We start from the raw sequence: 25,069 nt of genomic DNA on the forward strand, positions 1-25,069 counted from the left end.
TATGAACCAAAAAAATTAATTATTATTATTATTAATTTACAAGTCTTGCATATCTTCGTCCATTTGCACTGTCTGGAGCTTGGCCAGCTGCTTTTTGTCTGTCTCCAGCTCCTCGCAGATTGCGTCGACCATATTGCTCATTACGTATTTGGTTTTCGAATCCAGCATCATCAAGCCACTAGCGGATTTGCTCTCTGCCTCGGACAAGAAGTTTTCCTTTAGGCTGGTGACCGGCTGCAGCACCAACCGCTGCTCCCGGGCGAAATGGGGGTGCACTTGCGCCGACGGGTGGGGTCCGACGTGGCCGCCAATGGCCGGGCCGATCCCCCCCAGCGCCGGCTGCGTTGCCGAAATGGACATCAGGTCGTGACCAGTGAGGAGGGAGCAGTTCTGGAGCGTTGCATAGTTTGAGTTGGTGATGGAAACCACGGTCGCCCCGCTGGTGGCGGGGGCCGACAGGGGCGGGCTCTCGGACACGGGCGAGCCGAGTTCTTCCGAGTTTATCAGAGTGGGCGGTCCCAGGGAAAAGTTATGCGACAGGGTGACGTTGACGAGCGAGGAAGGCCCCCCGCCGGAGAGGCTGTCCGAAGGCAGGGTTGCGTGGAGTTGCGGGTTCTGGCCGAGGGACATCACTTGAGAAAACACCAGGCTGGCCTCCAGGCCTTCCTGCTTGACTGGCCCAATTGCCTGGCTGGAGTTGGGGAGCGTGTACACCACCGCGCTGGGAGGAAGGTTGCTGAAAAACACTTTCCCTTGCTGCGTCGCGGCGGAGTCGCTTGTAAACGTGCCGCTGCTGGGGGTGCTTTGATTTAGCGGCAAGTTGCCTGCGGTGGGAGAGGAAGGGAAAAGCAAACAAACAGGAACAGTCTTAAAGTTGTGCATCAGTGTAGAATAAAGATTGCAAAGTCAAGGTCCCACAGCCCATGTGCTTCTGTGTCTCCTGTGGCTTTCCTAAAAGACACATTACAGTAGTACCTCGGGTTACAGATGCTTCAGGTTACAGACTCCACTAACCCAGAAATAGTACCTCAGGTTAAGAAATTTGCTTCAGGATGAGAACAGAAATCGTGCAGCGGCAGCGGGAGGCTCCATTAGCTAAAGTAGTACCTCAGGTTAAGAACAGTTTCAGGTTAAGAATGGACCTCCGGAACGAATTAAGTTCTTAACCTGAGGTACCACTGTAATTAAATAGTAATAATAATCATCATCATAAAATGTTTCAGGACCGCCTCCCTCCATACGAATCCTTGGAGGCCCTCCGCGAGAGGTCCAGTTGGTGGCAACAGAAAAAGGGGACTTTTCTGCAGGGTTCCCCGTTTTTACATATCTTTAGGCACCAAGCGAAAACGTTCCTCTTCTCCTAGGCTGATTGACTGCCAGTGCCCTTTTAAATGTGTTGGTTTGTTTTTGTTCTTCTTTTTACTATGTATTTTGTGTTTTCTATATTGTGATTTTATGTTGTGAACTGCCCTGAGATTTACAGATGAAGGGCGTTATACAAATTTTTGATAATGTTAATGAAAATGTTAACAATAATAGTAATAATAGTAATAATAGTAATAGTAATAATAATAGTAATAATAATAATAATAATAATAATAATAATAATAATAATAATAATAATAATAATGTGTTTCTGTGTCTCCTGGGCTTTCCTAAAAGATGCATTTTAACAAGAGTCTAGTTTTTCAGCAGCAGAAAGATTTTTCACCATGAAATCCTAAGTGGGGTGTGGAAATATCTCTGTTTCCCCTCCCAAACACCTATATTGTATGATGCTCTAACAGATTTTGTCACCGTCACCAGCCTGAGGACAAGCCAGAAGTAGCCTGGAGTTACAGCTTGATACCACACGTTCCCACCAACCATAGTTGTGGCAAACAATGGTTTCTTGAGTTCAGCCATCATGGGGAACTGCGTTAGCTTGTAAGTGAAAGCAGAAGATTCTGTGCACCTTCTCTTAACCCACGCAAGAGGAAGAGAGAGCACTGAGGTCTGAACTCATTCACATAGCAGGGAAATATGGCTTCCTTAGGTCCAAACTCAGTCAGAGAGACAAAAAAGAGTGGATAGAGAACAGGAGTGCCAACTTGAAAAAATATGGGGGGGGGGAGGTAAGCCCCACCCCACACAATGAATCACATGATGCGGTAGATGCACACCATCTAAAAGGCAATACTCATCAACTTTGGGGAGGTCTAGCCACTCTAATATTTTATGGGGGGGGGGCAAAGGGACCTTGACCCCTAGGAGTTGGCTCCTATGATTGAGAGCAGAGGTGCACATCACCCCAAGAGCTGCAGGAATGAAGAAGGTTGAAGTTCCCACATGGATTTGGGGGGAAAGAACCAGTCGGAACCCACACCTGAAGCCGCAACCTACAATCTCCCCCCCCCCCACTCTGAGTAACCACCAGCCCCCTCCTTGTCAGCCCAGCAATAATAATAATAATAATTTATTATTTGTACCCCACCAATCTGGCTGGGTCTCGCCAGCCACTCTGGGCGGCTTCCAACAAAGATCTAAAATGCCGTATTTTTCGCTCTATAAGACGCACCAGATCACAAGACGCACCTAGTTTTTGGAGGAGGAAAACAAGAAAAAAAAATATTCTGAATCTCAGAAGCCAGAACAGCAAGAGGGATCGCTGCACAGTGAAAGCAGCAATCCCTCTTGCTGTTCTGGCTTCTGGGATAGCTGCGCAGCTTGCATTCGCTCCATAAGATGCGCACACATTTCCCCTTACTTTTTAGGAGGGAAAAAGTGAGTCTTATAGAGCAAAATTACGGTACATTAAAATGTCACACATTAAAAACTTCCCTGAACAGGGCTGCCTCCAGATGTCTTCTAAATGTCAGGTAGTTGTTTATCTCTTTGACATCTGATGCGGGGGGGCGTTCCACAGGGAAGGCGCCACTACCGAGAAGGCCCTCTGCCTGGTTCCCTGTAACCTCACTTCTCGCAATGAGGGAACCGCCAGAAGGCCCTCGGCGCTGGACCTCAGTGTCCGGGCAGAATGATGGGGGTGGAGACGCTCCTTCAGGTATACTGGGCCAAGGCTGTTTAGGGCTTTAAAGGTCAACACCAGCACTTTGAACTGTACTTGGAAACATACTGGGAGCCAATGTATGTCTTTCAAGCAAGGCAGGAAATGCACACAGAGGAATTTAACAGAGGAGCTCTAAGCTCCAAGCCAAAGAAAGGCCTGCCCCTTTAAGCCAAGGATGGCTAATCAATGGCCAAAAAGATGCTGCTGCAGTACAGCTCCCACCAGCCAATGGCCAGAGGTGGTGGGAATTGTGGTCCAGAAAGATCTGCAGGGCCTCAGGTTAGCCACCCCGACTTTAAGCCTTCTGTTCATTCTCAGGCGTTGTCAGAGCAAGTTGCTCATCTGAGTGCTATTCTTGCTGCCTTGCCAAGACCAGGATATGACACATCCGAACGCTTGGCTCCAGGCGCCTGGATTAGATCTATAAAGATCTGAATTAGGAGAAAAGGAGCTTCAGAATGATGATGCACTGCTAATCACTCTTTGGCCACTGCCTTCACGAACCTGGTGCCATCGAAGATGTTTTTGACTGCAGCTCAGATCAGCCCCAGCCAGGCTGAATAATCAGTTTCTGGTTCTGTGGCACTATTAATTTTTTTCTGTCGGTAGAACATCAGGCTCTTAATCTCAGGGCTGTGGGATCATGATGGGCAAAAGTTTCCCGCATTGCAGGGGGTTGGACCTTCCTACTCCACAATTCTATGATTCTCCCCCCTCCCCTGCGCCAATTTTATCCTCGCATCAACCCATAGCTGTCAAGCGTCCCTTATTTGGCGGGAAAGTCCCTTATCCCAGCGCTGTGTCCCGCTGCTGTCCCTTATTGATGACGTCCCTTAAATTTCCCGGGTTTCAAAGGAAGCAGCTCCTCTCCCTCCCTCCCTCCCTGCTGGCCAGGGAGGACAGAGACTCCAACTGTGTTGCTTGGCTGCGTTGCTCACCCAATAAGGAGTCTAAGAACGACTGGGGGGTGGAGCTTGCATGCCTTGTGCCCGGCCGCGTTGCCTGGGGACTCGCCTTTGCTCAGCGCTTCCCAGCGGAGAGGTGACGGTGGTTTTCCTTGCTGCATCCCCTTTGCCGGGTTGCTGCGCTGTGGGAACCACCGCTTGAGGCTTCGTTTGGCTGCTGGCTGGGCTTTCTGCCTTTGGCTTGGAGGGGCTCAGAAGTTGAACATACCTGTGTTCGGAAAATCCCTTATTTTGGCTGCTAATCCCTTATTTTCAAGGCTGTTGGTCCCTTATTTTCAAATCTGTAAGTTGACAGCTATGCATCAACCCTGTTGAGGCAGGTTAGGCTGAGAGACTGTGACTGGCACAAAGTCATCCATAGGGCTTCATGGTCGAGCAGGGATTTGAACCCTGATCTCCTGGGTCCTTGGTCCAACCCACTAACCGCTACCCCACACTGGCTCTCAGGCAGTTTTATCCAGCAACTGCGGCATTGTCCAAAAGTTACGAATGACTCGCACGTTAACACAATTGAAGAAGTCAGTTCCCTGGCCTTTTAATCCTCCTCTTAAGATGTGGAGGAAGATTGGGAGAAGTTTAAAGAATATTTGAAAAAATACGTTAATATTTAAATCTTAGAATAGCTTTGGAAGTAGATATAGGCTGAAGGGTTAGAAGTAGAAGATAGTGTATTTTAAAATAGTATTACTTGTAAGGGATAAAATGTGAAGATTATTATGGTAAAAGAAAGTGTGATAAAAAAATGCTAAAAAATTATGATATATGTAAACTGCTAAAGATGAGGTAAAGTGGAAATCAGATGGGGGGACTTGGGGAAGCTCACCTAACAATGTTTAGAAAAAATAAGGATAAGACAAGAATTTGTTTGTATTGTTTGTTTTTCTGTTTGTGTTGTTTATTTGTGTTATAAAATGAATAAAAAAAAATTTTTTTGGGGGGGGGGGGAGAGAATCAGTACCAAAAAGCAAAGCAAAGCAAAGCAACTTAATGTGAACTGCAGTCAGATTAGTCTTTTTGCAGAAGGTACCGGAATGCAAATTCTAGCTTAGCAAAGAACAAAGAGGTATTTTGAGAAGCCCAGATGGTGGAGTGGAGAACTATTTATAAGGATCTCCTCCAGGGTAGAAGAAAAACGGAGACTGGAGATGTGAAGCTCTTGGCTCCTTGCAGCAAGTTGTTTGATGCAATTAAAATTCAGTCCAGGGAGATCATATACCAAGTTCAGAAAATGAGCTCTCACTTGACCAACATAGGTTACCTTACTGTTTGCATTTGAGATCTGCTTACTTTGGTTGCCTTTTATAAATGCAAAAATGACCAAAGGAAAAAAATAGTGTTTGGAAACTATGGTAATCTAGGTTACTAACAGGGCCTGGGAATAAGGGACACATCTAACTAGTTTGAAAACAGCTATGCTGGCTCCCAATCCATTTCTGAGCCAAATTCAACATGCTGGTTTTGACTTCTAAAGCCCTGTATTAAGGGTTGCTAACCTGCGGACCTCCAGGTGCTTTGGACTACAACTTCCATCAGTTCCAGTCCACATGACTAATGGTTAGGGATGATGGGAGTTGTAGTCCAACTTCTGGACAGTCACAGCTTAGCCACCTCTGCCTAAATGGTTTGGGACCAGGCTATCTTAATGGCCATCTCCTCCTGCATGTGCCATGAGTCAGATGGGTGTGGTGCAAATAATAAAATTATTATTATTATTATTATTATTATTATTATTATTATTATTATTATTATTATTATTATTCCCCAGAGAACCTTCTACACATGCCCTCTCCCTTCAGATGCAATGCAGGTAGGGATCTGTGAGAGGGCCTTCTCAGTGTTGGCTCCCCAACATGGGAACTTCCTTTCCACTCCTTTTCATGTATGCTAGCCAATTTTACAGGACTGACAGAGCAGGATAACTTTTTTTAAAAAATAAAATAAAAACACACACGAAACTAAGCTTGCTTCGCTATTTCAAGAGACATATTTGAAGAGATGCGCGTTTTAGAAAACTGTGGGAGAAAATGGTTGCTTCCCCCTGATTCGACATTGTTTAAGTGCTTTAAATTTCAACCAAAGGTACCCTATAGACATTTTCAGGTCTGATTTAGATGGTGTGCAGCTCATTTATTTATTGGGTGCATGTGACACTTGAGTGGGGGGAGGGATCCTCAATATCTAGCAGCCAGAATCCTAGGCTTAGATCAATGAGAATAAGCCACACATGACGAGGGGGGTTTCTTCAATTTTCTGGTAACGCCCCCTCTCTGTTTCAGCCTCCCGTTTCACCACCAGGAGCCATTCTGCTCCAGAAGACTCATCCTCCAGGAGCCATTTTTGGGGAAGGAGGCTGTAGAGAGACCACTAACACCCCTCAGGGACAGCATGTGAGGTGGCTCAGGGAGGACTGTCAAAAACTGCCACAATTTTAATAATAATAATAATTTATTTAAACCCCGCCCATCTGGCTGGGTTTCCCCAGCCACTCTGGGCGGTTTCCAACAAATTATTAAAATAAAATAGTCTATCAAACATTAAAAGCTTCCCTAAACAGGGCTGCCTTCAGATGTCTTCTGAACGTCAGATTCTTGTTTATTTCCTTGATGGGAGGGCGTTCCAGAGGGCGGGTGCCACTACCGAGAAGGCCCTCTGCCTGGTTCCCTGTAACTTTGCTTTTCGCAGTGAGGGAACCGCCAGAAGGCCCTCGGCACTGGACCTCAGTGTCCAGGAAGAACGATGGGGGTAGAGACGCTCAAATGACTTGATCAAATGGCCTTCTCTTTGCGGAAAAAATCCTTCTGTGTACAGAAGGGACCCGCTTGCGCATTCCATTCAGGAGCTTTCACCCACCTGATGTTTTGACCTACAACTCCCATCAGCCTCAGCAAGCACAGCCATAGACATCACGGCCATGCTGGCAGGGGCTGATGGGGGTTGCGGTCCTGGAGGGGTGCAGGCGGGTGAAATCTGATGTACGAAGCACAACTACGAAAATATGCAAGAGGCTCAGCTTTCCGAACCCCGTAGCAAATTGAAGAAAGAGAAAAACCTACCTTGGGAAGTTGCTGTCGATACCGGAGGGAGCTGGACTGGTGAAAAACTGACGCCTCCGTTGAGGAGCTGGCCTCCGTTTGTTGCCGAATTGGGAATCTGGACGACGCCATATTGGTTTATTTGGACAGGGCCTGTGAAGGTAACAATGGAGCTGCCGTCTTGCGAGGCGATGGCTTCTTCGCTTTCTTCCCTCTTCACCTCAAGGCTTGGTATCAGACCTGAGAAAGAGGCAGAACTGGGGCTGTATGCTGTCGTCGTCGTTGTCGACGGGGCCGCCGAGTTGGACATGGAAGTCTGGAGGATTTTGAAGTCTTTCACGTCTTCCGACGAAGAGGCCAGCATGTCGGCCAAGGGCATGCCGTTGCTCAAAGAGCTCGGAGATGTTTTGGGCGGATTCAAGGGCGAGGCAGCGCCCACGTTGAGCCCGTTGAGGAGGACCCCATTGGGCCCCTGGATGAAAGAGGTGCCGTTAAGGAAGACGGGGGACGGGTTGGCGGGCACCAAGTTCCCGTTCAACAAAACCCCGGGGGAGCTGAGAGATATTTTGGAGTTTCCAAGCTGCTGCATGTAGATAGGCTCCATGTGGCCAGGAAGGCTCAAGGTGGCACTTCCGTCAGAGGCGCTGGCAAGCGGATGGGGAGACAAGTCCTCTTGCCCCTTGCTGGACTCATCTTCCGTGCTGGGGTTGCCATCCGACTCGCTGCAAGGCAAGAGAGAAAGAGCAGTGAATAATAATAATGTTAATGTTAATAATAATAATGTGTATCTGAAGAAGTGTGCATACACACGAAAGCTCATACCAAGAACTAACTTAGTTGGTCTTTAAGGTGCTACTGGAAGGAATTTTTTTATTTTGAATAATGTTAATGTTAATGCTAATGATAATGAATAATAATAATGTTAATGTAATGATAATGAATAATAATAATGTTGATGTTAATGATAATGATGATGATGATGATGATTATTATTATTATTAATTTATTCCCCAGCCACTCTGGGTGGCTTCCAACAAAACACTAAAATACAATAACCTATTAAACATTAAAAGCTTCCCTAAACAGGGCTGCCTTTAGATGTCTTCTAAAAGTTTGGAAGTTATTTCTCTCTTTGACATCTGAGGGGAGGGCGTTCCACAGGGCGGGCGCCACTACCGAGAAGGCCCTCTGCCTGGTTCCCTGTAACTTGGCTTCTCGCAGCGAGGGAACCGCCAGAAGGCCTTTGGCACTGGACCTCAGTGTCCGGGCAGAACGATGGAGATGGAGACGCTCCTTCAGGTATACTGGACCGAGGCCTCCAATTTGATTTGAACAAAGCCTTGTTCTGGGGGCAGGGAGAGTCTCCCTGCACACAGAAAACTAGCACGTGATGGGAAAGATTTTGAGGCTATCCTCCCTGAAGACACACATTTTCCATATAGAGAAAACTGCTTTTTGACTTGAGGTTTAAACGAGAGCAGACCCACAGCTCTCTCTCCTATCACCTGAAATGATACAGCCCAGGATAAGTACTCTGCTGGGTCAGACCAACGGGCCATCTTGTTGTTGCTGATAACAACAACAACAAAATTATTATTGATATTTATTCAAGCATATACAAAAATTCACACCCATTACTAAGCCTCTTTCTATAATACATGGAAATAATACAGATACTTAATCTTAAAAAGAACAGAAGCAGAAAGAAGAAAAGGAAAGAGAAAATGATAAAAAAAGACTTTCGGTTCTCTGTCCTGCAGCTAAATAGAGTATTCACTCATCCAACCATTCTATCTTCTATAAAACAATTTTTTAAAAAACTTCAAATCCAGATACAATGGTACCTCGGGTTACATACGCTTCAGGTTACATACGCTTCAGGTTACAGACTCCGCTAATCCAGAAATAGTGCTTCAGGTTAAGAACTTTGCTTCAGGATGAGAGCAGAAATCGTGCTCTGGCGTTGCGGTGGCAGCAGGAGGCCCCATTAGCTAAAGTGGTGCTTCAGGTTAAGAACAGTTTCAAGTTAAGAACGGATCTCCGGAACAAATTAAGTACTTAACCCAAGGTACCACTGTATTACAAGTTAATTGTCGCTTTCATGCAGGAAGTCTGTAAGAAGTTTGCAATCCTTACCAAAAAAAATGCCAGTAATGATTCTTCTCTAATTAAACAAATCAACGTTGCCATCTTAACAAGCCCAGCATCCTGTTCTCATAGGAGCCAACCAGATGGCTGTAGGAAACCCGCAAGGGGAACTGAGGCACAAGAGCAACACTCGCCCCTCCAGTGGCTTCTAGCAACTGCGATTCAGAGCCATCGCTGCCTCCGACCGCTAGAAGCCACTCCATGAATTTGCCCAGTTCTCTTCCAAAGCCATTCAGGTCGTTGGCCATCTTTGCCTACACCACCCAATGCTGCCGTCCATGCACGTCAGATCCAGACCCTCCAAGCAGGGATCTTGTCAGCTCTAGGTGAGCATCTAGTGCAGGGGCCAGCAAACTTTCCACTGTTTCTGTTTCTTTTCCAAACTTTCTGAGGGACAGTGTATAAAGATCTGGTGACTTCTGTTTCAGTGTATCTGAAGAAGTGCGCATGCACATGAAAGCTTATACCAAGAACAAACTTAGTTGGTCTCTAAGGTGCTACTGGACAATTTTTTAATGTTTTTATATACAGTGGTACCTCAGGTTACATACGCTTCAGATTACAGACTCCGCTAACCCAGAAATATTACCTCGGGTTAAAAACTTTGCTTCAGGATGAGAACAGAAATGGCACAGCGGCAGCAGGAGGCCCCATTAGTTAAAGTGGTGCTTCAGGTTAAGAACAGTTTCAGGTTAAGAACGGACCTCCGGAATGAATTAAGTTCTTAACCCGTGCTACCACTGTATTTCCATTTCCTCAAGCACAGAGAAGAGGCAAATGTCCTCTCCGGCTCCTATTTCCAGGGCAGTCCAACATGTTTATTGCAAAAGGAATCAAAAGGAAAGATATAGCCTCAGGCCAGCCTCTCTGCCTCCTGCTAAAGTGCCCTCAAGAGAGGCACAAATGTGGGGGACGCCCAGCTATTTGCAGCCATTTGGAGAAATGCCAGGGGGAACAATGTGTTCTTGGCATCTTCTCTGCTATCGAGTGTGGCATTAGGCAACCCCATACACAGAGGAGCACACACATCCAGCCTAAATGTTATCAGGATTAATTTTTCGACCTTTCCTTAGAACCCCAGTTGCAAAAATTTATACAAAGCTACCGTATTTACAGGGATGCGGGTGGTGCTGTGGGTTAAACCACAGAGCCTAGGACTTGCCGATCAGAAGGTCAGCGGTTCGAATCCCCACGACAGGGTGAGCTCCTGTTGCTTGGTCCCTGCTCCTGCCAACCTAGCAGTTCGAAAGCACGTCAAAGTGCAAGTAGATAAATTGGTACCACTCCGGCAGGAAGGTAAACAGCGTTTCCGTGCACTGCTCTGGTTCGCCAGAAGCGGCTTAGTCATGCTGGCCACATGACCCGGAAGCTGTACACCAGCTCCCTTGGCCAATAAAGCGAGATGAGCGCCACAACCCCAGAGTCGTCCACGACTGGACCTAACGGTCAGGGGTCCCTTTACCTTTAACCGTATTTACTCGAATGCAATTTCGCGAAAATTAGGGTGCGCATTAGATTTGATGCACATTTACATTCCCCAGCAAATGCTTTTTTTGTTTCAAGGTTCTGAAAATTGAGGTGTGCATTAGATTCACTGCTTCATATAGACAGTTTAAACCACTGGTCCATCTACCAGGCATGACCAAAGTCCATTTTGGTGACCTAATCCGGCCAATGGCGGAGCTTCATGCTCTGGCATCGGGGGGGGGGAGAGCAGGCGGGGGGGCTGGTGCGCATCCCGGGGGTGTGGTGTGCCACCTGCTGAGGCATGGCGCGCCGCCTGCGGGGGCAGCCACGATGGCACCCCACCGGGATTGTGCTGCCGGGGGAGTTACGCCCCCCCCCACTCCTCTTCCTCATCCAGTGAATCCAGCCTGCCGGTAGGTTTAATCCGGCCCCTGTGGATTTTGGTTGGCCCTCACAGCCCTTTAATTTCATCAAATTTGGTATCCTTTGAAAAAAGTTTGGACATCACTGAAAGCAGCTCTCCAGGATTCCGGACAGGGTTCTCTCCCAGCCCTACCTGAATATGCTAGGATACGATACGATAATCTTTATTGTCACTGTCCCATACAGAACAACGAAACTGAAAAATCTACATTAGACATTCAAAAACCCACAAGCCTGCTATCCCAGCTATTCCAGCCTGGTTAACCCCTAAAAACTCTGATACCCCATAACTGAATACCGTTTTCTCACACAGAGACTACCTTACACTGCGTTTAAAACCAAAATCGCATTTGGATAGAAACTGTTTCTCAGGCGGCTAGTCCTAGTCTTTATAACTCTGTACCTTCTTCCAGAAGGCAGAAGCCGAAAGAGATCATTTCCGGGGTGCGCACTATCCCCGAACCTGGGACCTTTGGAATGCAACACAGAGGCTCTGCTATTAAGCTGCAGCCAGCATTTTGCACCCAGCTATTGGCCACTTGCGGCCAAATGAAGATGCTAGGATGAAGACGCCTGACATCTCCATCATCTGGAGGTGAATGTCTGGGGATCCTTGGGTCTTGCCTGTTTTCACACACTAACACCCCATCCTGTAGAATTCTATCCATTATATTTTATCTGCACAATCAGAATGAATTTGAGGAACCAACATGCTTTTTCTGTGCAACCTGAGCAGGAGCACTCCCTATTAAGAAAAAGAGGTTGGAACAGGCCAATATATATGTGGACTGTCCCTGGATCAAGAGACTTTTCTTCTTTAAGTTCTCAAATCTTTTAATCTAGCTAAGGTTGTCATCTGAACTAGCCAGGTCTTTAACAGATAATCAATTACAGCCAGTCCATCATTTGAAAAATAAGACTTTAGAGCCGTCTTAACCCAAAAATGGCCATAAATTGGACCATAAAGAAGGCTGATCGCCAAAGAATTGATGCTTTTGAATTCTGGTGCTGGAGGAGACTCTTGAGAGTCCCATGGACTGCAAGAAGATCAAACCTATCCATTCTTAATGAAATCAGCCCTGAGTGCTCACTGGAAGGACAGATCCTGAAGCTGAGACTCTAATACTTTGGCCACCTCATGAGAAGAGAAGACTCCCTGGAAAAGACCCTGTTGTTGGGAAAGATGGAGGGCACAAGGAGAAGGGGACAACAGAGGACGAGATGGTTGGACAGTGTTCTCGAAGCTACCAGCATGAGTTTGACCAAACTGCGGGAGGCAGTGGAAGACAGGAGTGCCTGGCGTGCTCTGGTCCATGGGGTCACAAAGAGTCGGACACGGCTAAACAACAACAACAACCCAAAATGGCAACTAGACACAATGCTTTGGCGACTGTAACCTTGGTTTAAAGAGCCATTTAGGACCTAGCTTATATATCTCCGTTTCTAACCCTGGCTGAAGCCCTTCCCCAAGTTTAATTTGGAAAAGACAAATGGCTTTATGTTAACTTACCAAAGAAGGGCAACAAAGAACCAACAGTATAAATTCATAGAAAGATGCGCCTTGCCATCAACTTTTGGAATGATAAAATTATGGACGACAAACACCCCTATAATTCTTTCTCAAAGTTGGCTATCATTCCTTCTCACCTATATAACTTCTTTTTTCCCCACCGCTAATTTTTTTTTTAAATGATGGAATATTTTCTATCTGAACTTGCTACCATGCAGAAAAATGCACGCAGCTTCTGAGCAAAGATTGGAAGCTATATAAATATTTATTCTCAAGGACAAAGAATGTCTTTAAAGCTATGGCAATCTAGTCCCATGTGATTTCCAGGTCCCACATGATCTTGCTTTCTTTCTTTTTTAAAAATAATAATTTATATTAGTATTTGTTATTGATTTTCAACTACATGCATATAAATATACAAGAAGGTTCTCACTTAAGCCCATGCCATTTATACTATTTAACTTCTTGCATTATTTATGGTGCACATTTTAATTATTTAAGGCACAGTCGAGCCCAATTTCAGTACTTTTCAAACCCCACTGATTTCAATGGGTGAGATGTTGAGCCCAATGCCTAATTCTTCCTTTGGGATCAATGGGCCCTTGAAAACGATTAAACCCGGTTGGCTTGCATCCAGAGTATTTGGGCTAGTAGGTGCATTATAAAAACAATTCAGCCAGTTACAATCAGCTTCAACCATCAGGCTCAGGCAGGGACAGCTTGCATGTCTGTACGAAGGGAGGAAAAGAGCTGCAAAGATTGATCATCCAAACACGTTTCGATCATATCATTTTACCCTTGATAAATATTGAAATGCATTGGGAACGCCAAACCATGTAGCAGACTTTTCTGCATCCAGGCACACACGCATGTGTGCTTCTGCACTGACTTATAGCCGTTTTTGATCCCCCTTCATAGTTTATTCACAAGTAGTCTTCACCATAGCTGTCAACTTACAGATTTGAAAATAAGGGACCAGCAGCCGCAAAAATAAGGGATCAGCAGCCAAAATAAGGGATTTTCCGAACACAGGTATGTTCGACTTCTGAGCCCCTCCAAGCCAAAGGCAGAAAGCCGAGCCAGCAGCCAAACGAAGCCTCAAGCGGTGGTTCCCACAGCGCAGCAACCCGGCAAAGGGGATGCAGCAAGGGAAACCACCGTCACCTCTCCGCTGGGAAGCGCTGAGCAAAGGCGAGTTCCCAGGCAACGCGGCCAATTTGATTGGCACAAGGCATGCAAGCTCCACCCCCCAGTCATTCTCAGACTCCTTACTGGGTGAGCAACGCAGCCAAGCAACACAGTTGGAGCCTCCCTCCTCCCTGGCCGGCAGGGAGGGAGGGAGAGGAGCTGCTTCCTTTGAAACCCAGGAAATTTAAGGGACATCATCAATAAGAGACAGCAGCGGGACACGGCCCTGGGATACAGGACTCTCCCACCAAATAAGGGACGGTTGACAGCTATGGTCTTCACCAACCAGGTGATCTCCAGCTGTCACTACAACTCCCATCAGCCCCCAGCTGTTTTGGAATACAACTCCCATCGGTGTGCTGACTGGGAATGATGGGAGTTGTAGTCCAAGATAGCTGGAGGTCACCAGGATGACAAAGGCTGGCTCATGACCTGCCTCACCCCACTGGGGTAAGACGTGAAAAATCTATTCTGGACATTGTGAAAATTTAGAGGAATAAAAGCAAATAAGAATGAATGAGACACTTGCACTTCCTGCTTCCTGCGCTTTGCCTTGGGTTCTGAAGTTGTTATCATTATTGTTATTATTTTTATTAATTGGATTTATACACTGCCCTATACCCGGAGATCTCAGGGCGGTTCACAGAGTAAAATCAAAATGTAAAACCACAAAATGCACAGTCAAAATCAAAACAACAACCCAATAACCTCCCCTCCACACAAACCCCACATTTTAAAAGGGCATAGGATGTCAATCAGATCAACCAAAGGTGAAAAAGTGACGCTTTTGCCTGGCACCTAAAGGTGTATAATGAAGGCACCAGGTGAACTTCCCTGGGGAGAGCATTCCACAGACGGGGAGCCACTGCAGAGAAGGCCCTGTTCTCACGTTGCCACCCTTTGGACCTCTTGAGGAGGCGGCACACGAAGGAGGGCCTCAGAAGACGATCTCAGAGTCTGGGTAGGTTCATATGGAAAGAGGCGGTCCTTGGGGAATTGCATCCTGAGCCGTTTAAGGCTTTAGAGGTCAAAACCAACACTTGGAATTGGGGCAGGAAACTAATTGGTAGCTGGTGCAGTCGGACCAGGATCGGTGTAATATGCTCAGACCGTCTTGCTCCAGTGAGCAACCTGGCCGCTGAATTGTGCAGCAGCTGAAGTTACTCTGAGATCTGGGAATCCTTGGACAATTCCCCGCCCTCCCCCCCAGCCTACAGAAAGTAGCTCCCAAGCTAAGGCACCATCCTAAGATAACCGCTGGTCATGATCCAAAGCTCTGCATGCGTGTTGAGGTTTCTCACAATAACACATGCTGCAACACATGTCACTTCTGAAGCCTGGGAAGGCAAGGGACTGATTTATTAAAAACACATTTTGTAATTTTATTTGAGGTTAGAGGAGGTCCTGCTGTTCCAGGATTCATAAACTCCACACCTTCCAACATTTTTCTGATGAAAATAGGGACACCCTATTCTATTATTATTATTATTATTATTATTATTATTATTATTATTATTATTATTTTATTTATACCCTGCCCATCTGACTGTGTTGCCCCAGCCACTGTGGGGAGGCTACCAGCATATATAAAAACATAATATTACATTAAACATTTTTTAAAAACATCCCTAAACAAGGCTGCCTTCAGATGTCTTCTAAAGGTTGAATAGTTACTTATCTCCTTGGCTCAGGGGTCACATAACTTAATACCCTCCAACATTTCTACGATGAAAATAGGAACGTCCTAAGAAAAAGTGGGACATTCTGGGATCAAACCAGAAACCGTGGCGACTTCTGTAAATCTGGGACTGTCCCTGAAAAACAGGGACACTTGGCGGGTCTGATTGCATTCAATTCTGCTCTACTCACGGTAGACCCACTGAAATCAATGCACTTGCATTAATGTCAAAATATTTATGAAATCAGATAGCTAAGTGGCTGCATATAACAAAACTATAGACGAAACACATGTAAAATCCAGGAAACCTGTAAGAACAAGTGTACATAAAATAATTATCATTAAAACACAGATAAAAATCAGTTTAACGATAAAGATAGACGACTGATTGTATGTCTGGGTAAGGTTGCCAAAATAAAGCAGCTTTCAGATGATGACTAGAACAATACAATGAGGTCACCAGCCACATATCCATACGTTAGTCATGTCCGTTAATTTCCATAGGGTTACTCTGAATTGAGACCAAAGGTACGTAATAATAATAAATAATAATAATGATTTATTATTTATTTCCTGCTCATCTGGCTGGGTTTCCCTAGCCCCTCTGGGTGGCCTCCAACAGAATATTAAAAATACAATCAAAATTAAATACTTCCCTAAACAAGGCTGCCTTCAAATGTCTTCTAAATGTCAGATAGCTGTTTATTTCATTGACATCAGACAGGAGGGCGTTCCACAGGGCGGGTGCCACCACCGAGAAGGCCCTCTGCCTGGCTCCCTGTAACCTCACTTCTCGCAGTGAGGGAAGCGCCAGAAGGCCCTCGGTGCTGGACGTAGCAAGCTGCCTTGTCAGAGCAAACAATTCACCTGTCGTTATTCTAGAACTGCCTGCCCTGACTGAGAGTGGCTCCTTAGCGGACATCTTTCACATCACCTGTTTCCTGACATCCTTCTCAGCTACATCCTTCTCAGCTGAAGATGCTGTGAGATGAACCTGAGAACTTCGGCATGCATGCCACTTTCTCAGTCATTAGAAGAAGAAGAGTTTGGATCTGATATCCCGCCTTTCACTCCCCTTCAGGAGTCTCAAAGCGGCTAACATTCTCCTTTCCCTTCCTCCCCCACAACAAACACTCTGTGAGGTGAGTGGGGCTGAGAGACTTCAGAGAAGTGTGACTGGCCCAAGGTCACCCAGCAGCTGCATGTGGAGGAGCGGGGAAGCGAACCTGGTTCACCAGATTACGAGACTACCGCTCTTAACCACTACACCACACTGGCTCACATTACCCCTTCCTCAGCAAGTATAAGAAATAACAACAACAACAACAACAACAACAATCTTTTATTTGTATCCTAACAACAACAACAATCTTTTATTTGTATCCTAACAACAACAACAACAACAATCTTTTATTTGTATCCTACCCTCCCCGGCCGAGACCGGGCTCAGGGCAGCTAACATCAAATATAAACATTGATATAAAATGAAACAATAATTAAATCACCTCTTAAAAACAAGTTGGGATAAAATAAAAAATCTGAATTAGATGGCTTTCTGCAGGATTTGGGTTGGGAACAGTAAATGCGCCTGTGAGAATGGTGGGAGGCCTCTTTCAAACTAGTTCTTATACAAAAAGGGAAGGGGAGTCAGGCTGAGCCCTGACCAAGGGCCCTGATCTCTTGTGGCAGAGCGTTCCACCAGGCTGGGGCCAAGGCCGAAAAGGCCCTGGCTCTGGTCAAGGCCAGCCTAATCTCTCTTGAGGCCCAAGATGTTACTGTTTGCAGACTATAAGGTCCTCCATGGAGCATACCAGGAGAGGCGGTCCCGTAGGTACAAGGGTCCTAGGCCATACAGGGCTTTAAAGCCTTTAAAGAAAAAATGGCTTAAGCACACACTAGCCATTTTCTTTCTACTTAGGATGGAGGAAGGAAAGACAGAGACTTGAATACTTTCCAGCACCTTACTTTTGAATAAGCCTGCGACTCCATTAAAAATGAAGACGTCGATGCCTCCTGACTGCCAATATATCCCATCACGTTTGCAAAAAATAAATAAATGCAGCTTTAGCCTGCTTTGGAGAGCGCTGCCGACAGGCTAATAACCTTCCACTAGCCCTACTTCAGACTTAGCGCTCAGAAATCAGCATTGGGTAACCTGGTTTGTAACATGCTATGGCCTCGCGAGCTGCACGTCATGACATTCAGAATATTCTGGAATTATCTGGGGGATTCTTGAGGCCCAGGCACAACTCCACAGGGGAGAGCATTCCAAAGACGACCTACTTGCACCTTGAAGTCATCTTCCAAGGCCCGGCTAGTGTGCCTGCCTTCAAGGTCAATTAGACTGGGAGGTAGAGAGGGGGAAAGGGCCTTCTCAGCTATGGCCCCATGCCTGTGAAACTCTGCTACAAAGTGATGCCTGCCAAGTCCCATCACTGCTGGCTTTAAAGTGGGCTTTAACAACCCAACTGTTTAAAATTGCTTTTGCATAATGGGTTTTATAGCACAACTGTTTGAATTGGTGCCGTTTCAACTATGAGCATTTGATTTTAGCGTTCTGATGATGGGCTTAGTGGGCTGGTTCGCTGGTGTTTTATTAAGTTTTATGATGGCTTATTACATTTGGATCCTGCCTTGACAGGATGCGAAAGGCAGCCTATCAATATTTCAAATAAGCAGGACAGTGGCCTTCAATTCTTACGGCAGCAAATCTTATAAATTAATTATGCATTACATGAATCACACATTAGGTGGCTAATTTATCTTCTCTTTCTCTACACGTCTGCCTGAGGCCTAAAATGCTAACCATTTATTGACAGTGTTAGAAACTCAGATATATAAGCCACAGGTAGGTGCCAAATGGCTCCTTAAACCAGGGTTACAGTTGACAAAACGGAATGCCTAGCTGCCGTTTTGGGTCCAGACGGCTCAAAAGTCGTATTTTTCAATACGACCCTTTGGCTCCTGAAATTCATTCCGATTGTGCAGATAAAAGATAATGGATAAAATTCTACAGGATGTGTTGTTAGTGTGTGAAAACAGTCAGGATCCCTAGTCTTGTACCTCCAGGTGGTGGAAACGTCAGGCGTCATCTTGGCACCCGGGCATCTTCACTAATGGCCGATAGGCAGGTGCAAAATGAATTTAGAACGCTGCTTTTATAACCCGCTCTTCACAGTATCTCAGTACAAGATTTTTTTTAAAAAAAGACAATAAAGCAATGAAGTTTTTTTTTTGTGTGTGTGTGTGTGTCTAACTGGCCAATTGCTTTGAGATGTTTCACAGGAAGAGACTTGTTAATGAAATAAATTAAATACAGTGGACGCTCAGGTTGCGAACGTGATCCGTGCAGGAGGCACGTTCGCAACCTGCAGCGCCGCATCTGCGCACTCGCGGGTTGCGATTCGGCACTTCTGTGCATAGCGCGATTTAGCGCTTCTACACATGTGCGCGTGCCGCAACCCGGAAGTAACCCATTCCGGTACTTCCAGGTTTTGGCGCGTCCGTAACCCGAAAACATGCAACCTGAAGTGTCTGTAACCTGAGGTATGGACAATATTTCACTTAAATAATTATCATGCCTGTTTGAGTGGGTTATAGAATCACTGAATTGTGGAGTTGGAAAGGGCACAGTGGTTCATCTGGTCCAACCTAAAATACTGGAATTTTAGCCAAATCATCCATTACATGAGCTGATCTGTCTATTATGCAGGAGGAAAGAATTCTGAAGCAAGAAGCATAGTTGGTTTTGTTTTAAGATGATGTACCTGCTCACAGAAGGGCTTTCAGGTAAGAGTCCTTCCCAGCCTTACCTGGGAGGAGTGAACATGGGACTTTCAGCGTGAAAACTAGGTACTCTACCACCAAGCGATGCCATTTTCCCCATGTAAGGAAAACAAAAAGTATAGAAGTCTTTAATATGACATCTGGAAGACGGACTTCAAGACATGGCCAACCAGGCAATATGCAGAATGTCAGAGTTGTTCCAAAATGTCACTGGCTGGTCTCAGACACAACAGCCTGTTAAAAGCTCTTTGAACTGATGGATTTATCACCACCGTGACAGCTTGGCCAAAATGTGTCAGATGTCCTCAATTCCTTGGCACTTCCCAATGGGAGGAAAGGAATAGCCCACTGGGGAAATGAAAGGAGTAAGCCCCCCAAGGTTATTGCAGCTGTGAAGCTTCAGAGGGGTTTGGAAGTGGGATGATCACACATCCCTGCAAAGGAGCCGAGTTGTTTATTTTTCGAACGCTCTCATTTCTACAATGCTTGTGGTCTAAACTAAGAGGATGTTACAGCCCATGTATCTTACTCATTTGCAAAACAAACCATTACTGGAAAGGATTCAAGTGATGGCAAAAAAGAATTAAATGCAGGCACTGATTAACACAGCTACAAGAGAATAAATTTGTATGCAATGTTTAGTGGCCCCCTCTCTGCAGCCAAAAAAGAAAATAGCCAGGGAAATATTTTAGCCAATATTGCTAAAAGCTGAAAAGCAGTCAAGTCTTAACGCAGGCAAAGGGACACAACACCAGATTTCTGCAAGAGTGCAGGTGTAGTGTTGCACTTATAGAGTGTCTGACCCGGAACGTGCAGGTTCAAATCACTGCTCAGCCAGACCCTCACTGGGCAAATCTTGGCTAGTCATTCTCTTTCAGCCTAACCTTCCTCAAAGGGTTGTTGTGAGGATAAAAAATGGGGGAAGGGCAAAATTAAGCATGTCTTCTTGGGGGAAAACTGAAAGATATAGAGCAGGGGTGGGCAACCTAAGGCCCATGGGCCACAAGCGGCCCCCGGGGGTCGGTTTGCCGGCCCCTGAGCTGCCCACTTGGCGAGTCCCTGCACACTGCGCTATACCAACGCACCGTGGTGCGGGGACTTGCCGAGCAGCAACGCTTCTGTGCGGACGCAGACGCCAGAAATTGTGGGATGGCGCGCTCATGCACACCCGCAATCCAGTCCACAGAGGAGGCTCTGCAGCAGTAAACCAGCCCAGGCAAGGTAAACCTTGCCAACCCCAATATAGAGATTTTGGGAGGATTGAGATGGAAGAGGTGTGAAGGGCCTGCTCTGGGATAGGCTCCTGATTTAACTGCACAAAGCAGAATGATTAAAGAATATTTGCAGGAGCTGGTTATCTATACCTTGCAACTATTAAAAAGTGTTCACGCAGGTTTAAAAAATAGTCCTTAAAGGAAAAACAACTTCTGCCTTTGACCTAACCTGACACATCTGCTTTCTGAGGAAGATAGATGCCCCTAAACACATCCCATGAAGTCAAATGAACACTTTATTTTAGATCAGCAAAGAAAGCAAGAATATTTCACACATGCTCCCTTGCAGCTCTATGATTCTATCACTCGGCTGCCTGCCTCCTCTCCCCATAGGGTTTAAGTTATAGGGGCAGGAATAAATATTTGCTATGAGGTGAAGCGTATCCTGTGGGTTTGTGCACACGTAATCTCCGTCCCTGCACCTCATTGACCCAGAAGGGATTAAATTAGTTCTAAGTTTTACACTCCCTTTTCTATAAAAAATAGTATTCAAATTAGTTTTGATGGTGGAGTTTATCCATGCAGAGGAGAGGGGAAGCAGGACTGGGGGGGGGGGGCAGCTGGGGTGATAGTGGTTAGGATCCAGTTTGCCTTCAAGATACACGGAACACAAACAGTTCAGTCTTATAACAAGTTAGCCCTGCTAAGCCAGTGAGCTGACTGGAGATATATGGAGGTTTCTGAAGAACAGGGATCTGATTGGAGGAAGGGGCTGGGAGAAATTGGGGAGTGAAGCATTCCTCCCCCGCACCCCTAAACTGAATACATTGATAACAGGCTCCAGGAAGTCACAGCCAGTCGTGTTCCTGCTACAACACTTGCTGATAGCAAACACATGTCTGCAAGAATCAAATATTTTCTGGAGTGTTTTGTGTGTGTCTGTGTTTCTTAAGCCACATAAAAACATGTGATATAGCCCACGGAGGTATAAAACACCTCCTACTGGGTTACGTTTGCTTCCGGGTGCTTAGAAAAAAGAAGGGATAAAAAGACCCAGGATTTTAAGGACTGATTTAAACCACCACTGGAAGAGGGCAACTGCAGCCTGCAATGCTTGCCAGAGGGTCTTTGCTCAGCAAAAAATAATAATAATGAAGCAAATTGCCCCTTACACCCATCAGAAAAAACAAACAAACGAACAACTGGCCTTGCAAGAATTGCAGCCTGGTCAAACTTCTGTGGGCCGGACTTTTGCAGCTGGTCCTCCCGGTTTTACACCCTCCTTCCTCGCCTGCCACTCGTAGCTTTGATGTTATGTCCCCCAAGGACTGAAAGGAGCACAACCTGTGTGTCCTTGCTTGAAGATGGGTCGTTGAGGGTGGTGTTTTTCCTTTCACAAAAAACCAACCACCACCCAGCCACTTTTCCTGCCTTCTGTCAACCAGCCCCTCTTGAAAGAAAGCAAGAAAAGTGAAGAGGAGGAACAGGAGGAGAGGAATGTGCCTTGGGCAGGCAAGCAGGTCAGCTCACCTGGCTGGCCCAGCAGAATACCTCTGGGGTGGCCTCTCACTAGCCAAAGCCCCCCCCCCCGCCCTGATTTTAAGTCTCCTAGCCCTGGACAATTGACCCAACCATTGGCCCAGATCTAGTGGAAGAAAAAGAGAGAGCAGGCTTTGCAGGTTCAGACATTTAAATCTCTGTGGTATTTTGGGAATAAGTCACGCACCAGTATATTTTCAGTGGGAACGAAGGAAAGAATAAAGGGAGATCAGAAAGGTGGTGCTCTGTCCTGGGAGCCTTTGAGGGCAAGGGGCTGCTTGGGATTATAGACCTGGGCAGTCCCCGGTTCCTGTCTTGTGGGGGAAAGGAAAACTGATCTGAACCGAAGGCAGAATCAAGTTTCACAACAAGAGACCCGAGTGAGTGTGCAAGGAGGGGGTGGGGAGAGGGACTAGCAATCCTCCTGCCACGGAAGGAGCTTCAAGTTTCCCTCTCTCTGTTTCCCACCCCTTGGTGACATAAAACCTGGGCAAATGATTAACGCTGTCAAATAAAAATGGGAGAGGGGAGAGAAAGTTTCCTTGGACAGCAAGAGGAGATGATCAGAGATGACTGCGTGTTTGTTGGGTGTGTTGAGGGAACCTAGGAAAGGAGGCTGCTGCTATTTATGCAGAGGGTTAAGATGGAGAAAGAAAACTTTTCTTCTCATGGTAGTATGGAGTTTGCAGATCTGGAAACATTTTTTTCACACACACACACCCCACGGCAACAGCAGATTTTAAATGTTAGGTTGGCGGTTTGTGGCAATGTATACAGAACATCATAATTTCATGAATTGTGCTCAAGGAAAGGAGTAAACAGAGAAATAAAGGATATGGCATTGGAAAGAGCACACAGAAGTTTTGCTGTTGGAGGGGGGAGATGTTTTGATGGTGGATAAAGTGGGGAGCACTGGGGGGAGAGGAACTTTTATATTTTCGCACTGGGAGAGGAATAAAGGGGTACCCCCACCCCAGGACGAATCAAGCTACAAAAAGTGCTCCCAGGCAGAGATGCCTTGAAGGTTATGGGGTGCAAGCCATGGTGGAGGAGAGATTTTCCACCCAGGAAATCTGGAAGCAAAATAACCACTTTCTTTTTTAGTGGGTGGGGGGGGGGATTATGTAGCCTTGAGTGCAGGATGAAGGAAGTGGGAAGAAAGTACTTTTAAGGGACAAGGAGATTACCAGAGACACTTATTTTGCTCTACACTCTGCAAGGAAGAAGAGGGTGTGTGTGTGTGTTTTTTTAAAAGTGAGAGATTTGGGGCAGTGGTGGGAGGAAAGGGAAAGAAAGAGAGAGAGAGAGAGAGAGAGAGAGAGAGAAGAAAGCTGTAAGGTAAACGCCATGTTTGTCAAGGAATGAGAGCCAGGCTAGGACAGACAGGGCAGGGGAAGGGAGGGAGCAAGCCAGACAGGAGGGGAAAGGGGGGAGGACAGGAAAAGCAAAGGAGCAGGCAAGGTGTTAAAAGAGATGGCATGTGGTGGTTGGAGAAACAAAGAAAGACAAGGTGGAAGGAGAGGGTCAGGCAAGAAGGATGGGGGTGGGATGCAAAGGGGGTAAATAACCTGGAAATGAGGCAGTGGCTCAGAGTGCGAATTATGGATGCTAAACCAGAAAGCAAGATGGGGCACTGGGGTAGGGTGGGGGCACCAAAGGCCTTTTGTGGGGCCGGGAAATTAGAATATCTAACAAGGCAGAGGGCAGAAGAGAGGGAGGGGGTGGCAAGGAATCAAGCAAAGCAGCAGGAAGTTTTGGGGAAGGGAAGACAACAGGCGATAAAGGGCAGGGAACAAGGTCTAAACAGAGTGGAAATCAAGCAGAGCGCGGAGCCCCCGCGTCCAGCAAGAGCCTCAGGCTGTGCCGTCTCTTAACCCGGGGACTTGCTACGCCAGATCGCACTCCTGCGCCCCCTGCCCATGTGCAGAGTTCCGTCCCCCTCGCCAGCCTCTCCCTCTCTCCCCGCCGAAAGGAGCTCCCGGATTCTGGAGCTGCTTTGTCCCCGGCCGATTCCCCACTCCCTGTCTCCTCCTCTTTCTCTCTCCAAAAAGTTTGCGAAAGTTTTTTCCCTTTCCCGCGGGCGCGCTCACCTCTTGGACTGCGGCTCGGAGGGGTTGCGGTCCCTCTGCCGTCGGTTCTTGAACCAGTTGCTGACCTGCGTGAGCGAGAGCCCGGTGACCTTGGCCAGGTTGCGCTTCTCGGCGGGCGACGGGTAGCGGTTCTGCTTGTAGAGCTCCTTGAGCGCGTTGCGCGACCTCTCCTTGAAGCAGTACACCGTCTCCTCGCCGTCCCAGATGGTCCGCGGCAAGGGGAACTTCCTGCGCAGGCGGTACTTGTCGACGGCGCCCAGGGGCCGCCCGCGGGCCCTCTCCGCCTCGCTGTAGCGCGCCTTGTACCACAGCTCCTGCAGCAGCGCGTGGTTGGCGGCGTCGAAGCTGTGGCTCTCCAGGATGCCGTACAGCTCCGCGTAAAGACCCTGGTGGAAAGCCACCAGCGCGCGCGCCTTCAGCAGGCTCTCGTTGCCACGTAGCAGGTCGCTCCGCGGCAGCGACCACAGGAACCGCGCCAGCCGGTCCAGGTGGCCGCCTTGCTGGAGAGCCTCGCACACGCACGCGACGTGCTCCGGGGAGAAAGCCAGCGGAGCCTGCGACGGCGGCGAGCAAGGCGAGGCGGGAGACGGCGAGGAGCAGGCGGGCGCGGCGGAGAGGGCAGCGTGGCGCACGGGCTGGTTGCGCACCAGCAGCTCGGCGTGGAGCAGGACCTGGTCGGCCGCCTCCGCCGCTGCCTCCTCGTCCTCGTCGTCGTCTTCGTCCTCCCCGTCTTCGTCCTCCTCCTGCTTCCTGGCGAAAGGCGGCGCGCAGCCTTCCCGGGCTGCCTTCTCCTGCGCCCCGACGCCGCCGGAGAGCATGTCCGCCAGCACGTTTTCCTGCTTGATCCCCGCCACCACGCCGGGGATCGGGGCGGTGGGGGAGGCAGAGGACATTTTCCACCGCCCCCTCCCTTGTTTTGGAGTTGGGTGGTGTGGGTTTGTGGGTTTCCCCCCCTTTCCTCTCTCTCTCCCCCCCTCCCC

The 25,069-nt window shown here is 47.3% G+C and overlaps 1 protein-coding gene across 1 annotated transcript; it reads right to left on the minus strand.

Moving 5' to 3' along the window:
• On the minus strand, positions 1-25,069 carry LOC308585827 (homeobox protein SIX4-like). Its single transcript, XM_081191961.1, has 3 exons — positions 24,090-25,069; positions 7,068-7,768; positions 1-824 (listed from the first exon to the last, which is right to left on the minus strand). Exons 1-3 carry the CDS (start codon positions 24,980-24,982, stop codon positions 37-39), a joined length of 2,382 nt encoding a protein of 793 aa, XP_081048087.1. The 5' UTR covers positions 24,983-25,069; the 3' UTR covers positions 1-36.

Source organism: Podarcis bocagei (genome assembly GCF_964188305.1).
Source record: "Podarcis bocagei genome assembly, chromosome: 1".
NCBI classification, from domain to species: domain Eukaryota; kingdom Metazoa; phylum Chordata; class Lepidosauria; order Squamata; family Lacertidae; genus Podarcis; species Podarcis bocagei.

Coding starts and splice junctions, on each gene's coding strand:
- LOC308585827 (XM_081191961.1), bottom strand. CDS start 24,982: ATGTCCTCTGCCTCCCCCACCGCCCCGATCCCCGGCGTGGTGGCGGGG. Junction 7,769..24,089: donor TCCGAGCCGCAGTCCAAGAG/GTGAGCGCGCCC, acceptor CTTGCCTTGCAG/CGAGTCGGATGGCAACCCCA. Junction 825..7,067: donor ATCGACAGCAACTTCCCAAG/GTAGGTTTTTCT, acceptor CTCCCACCGCAG/GCAACTTGCCGCTAAATCAA.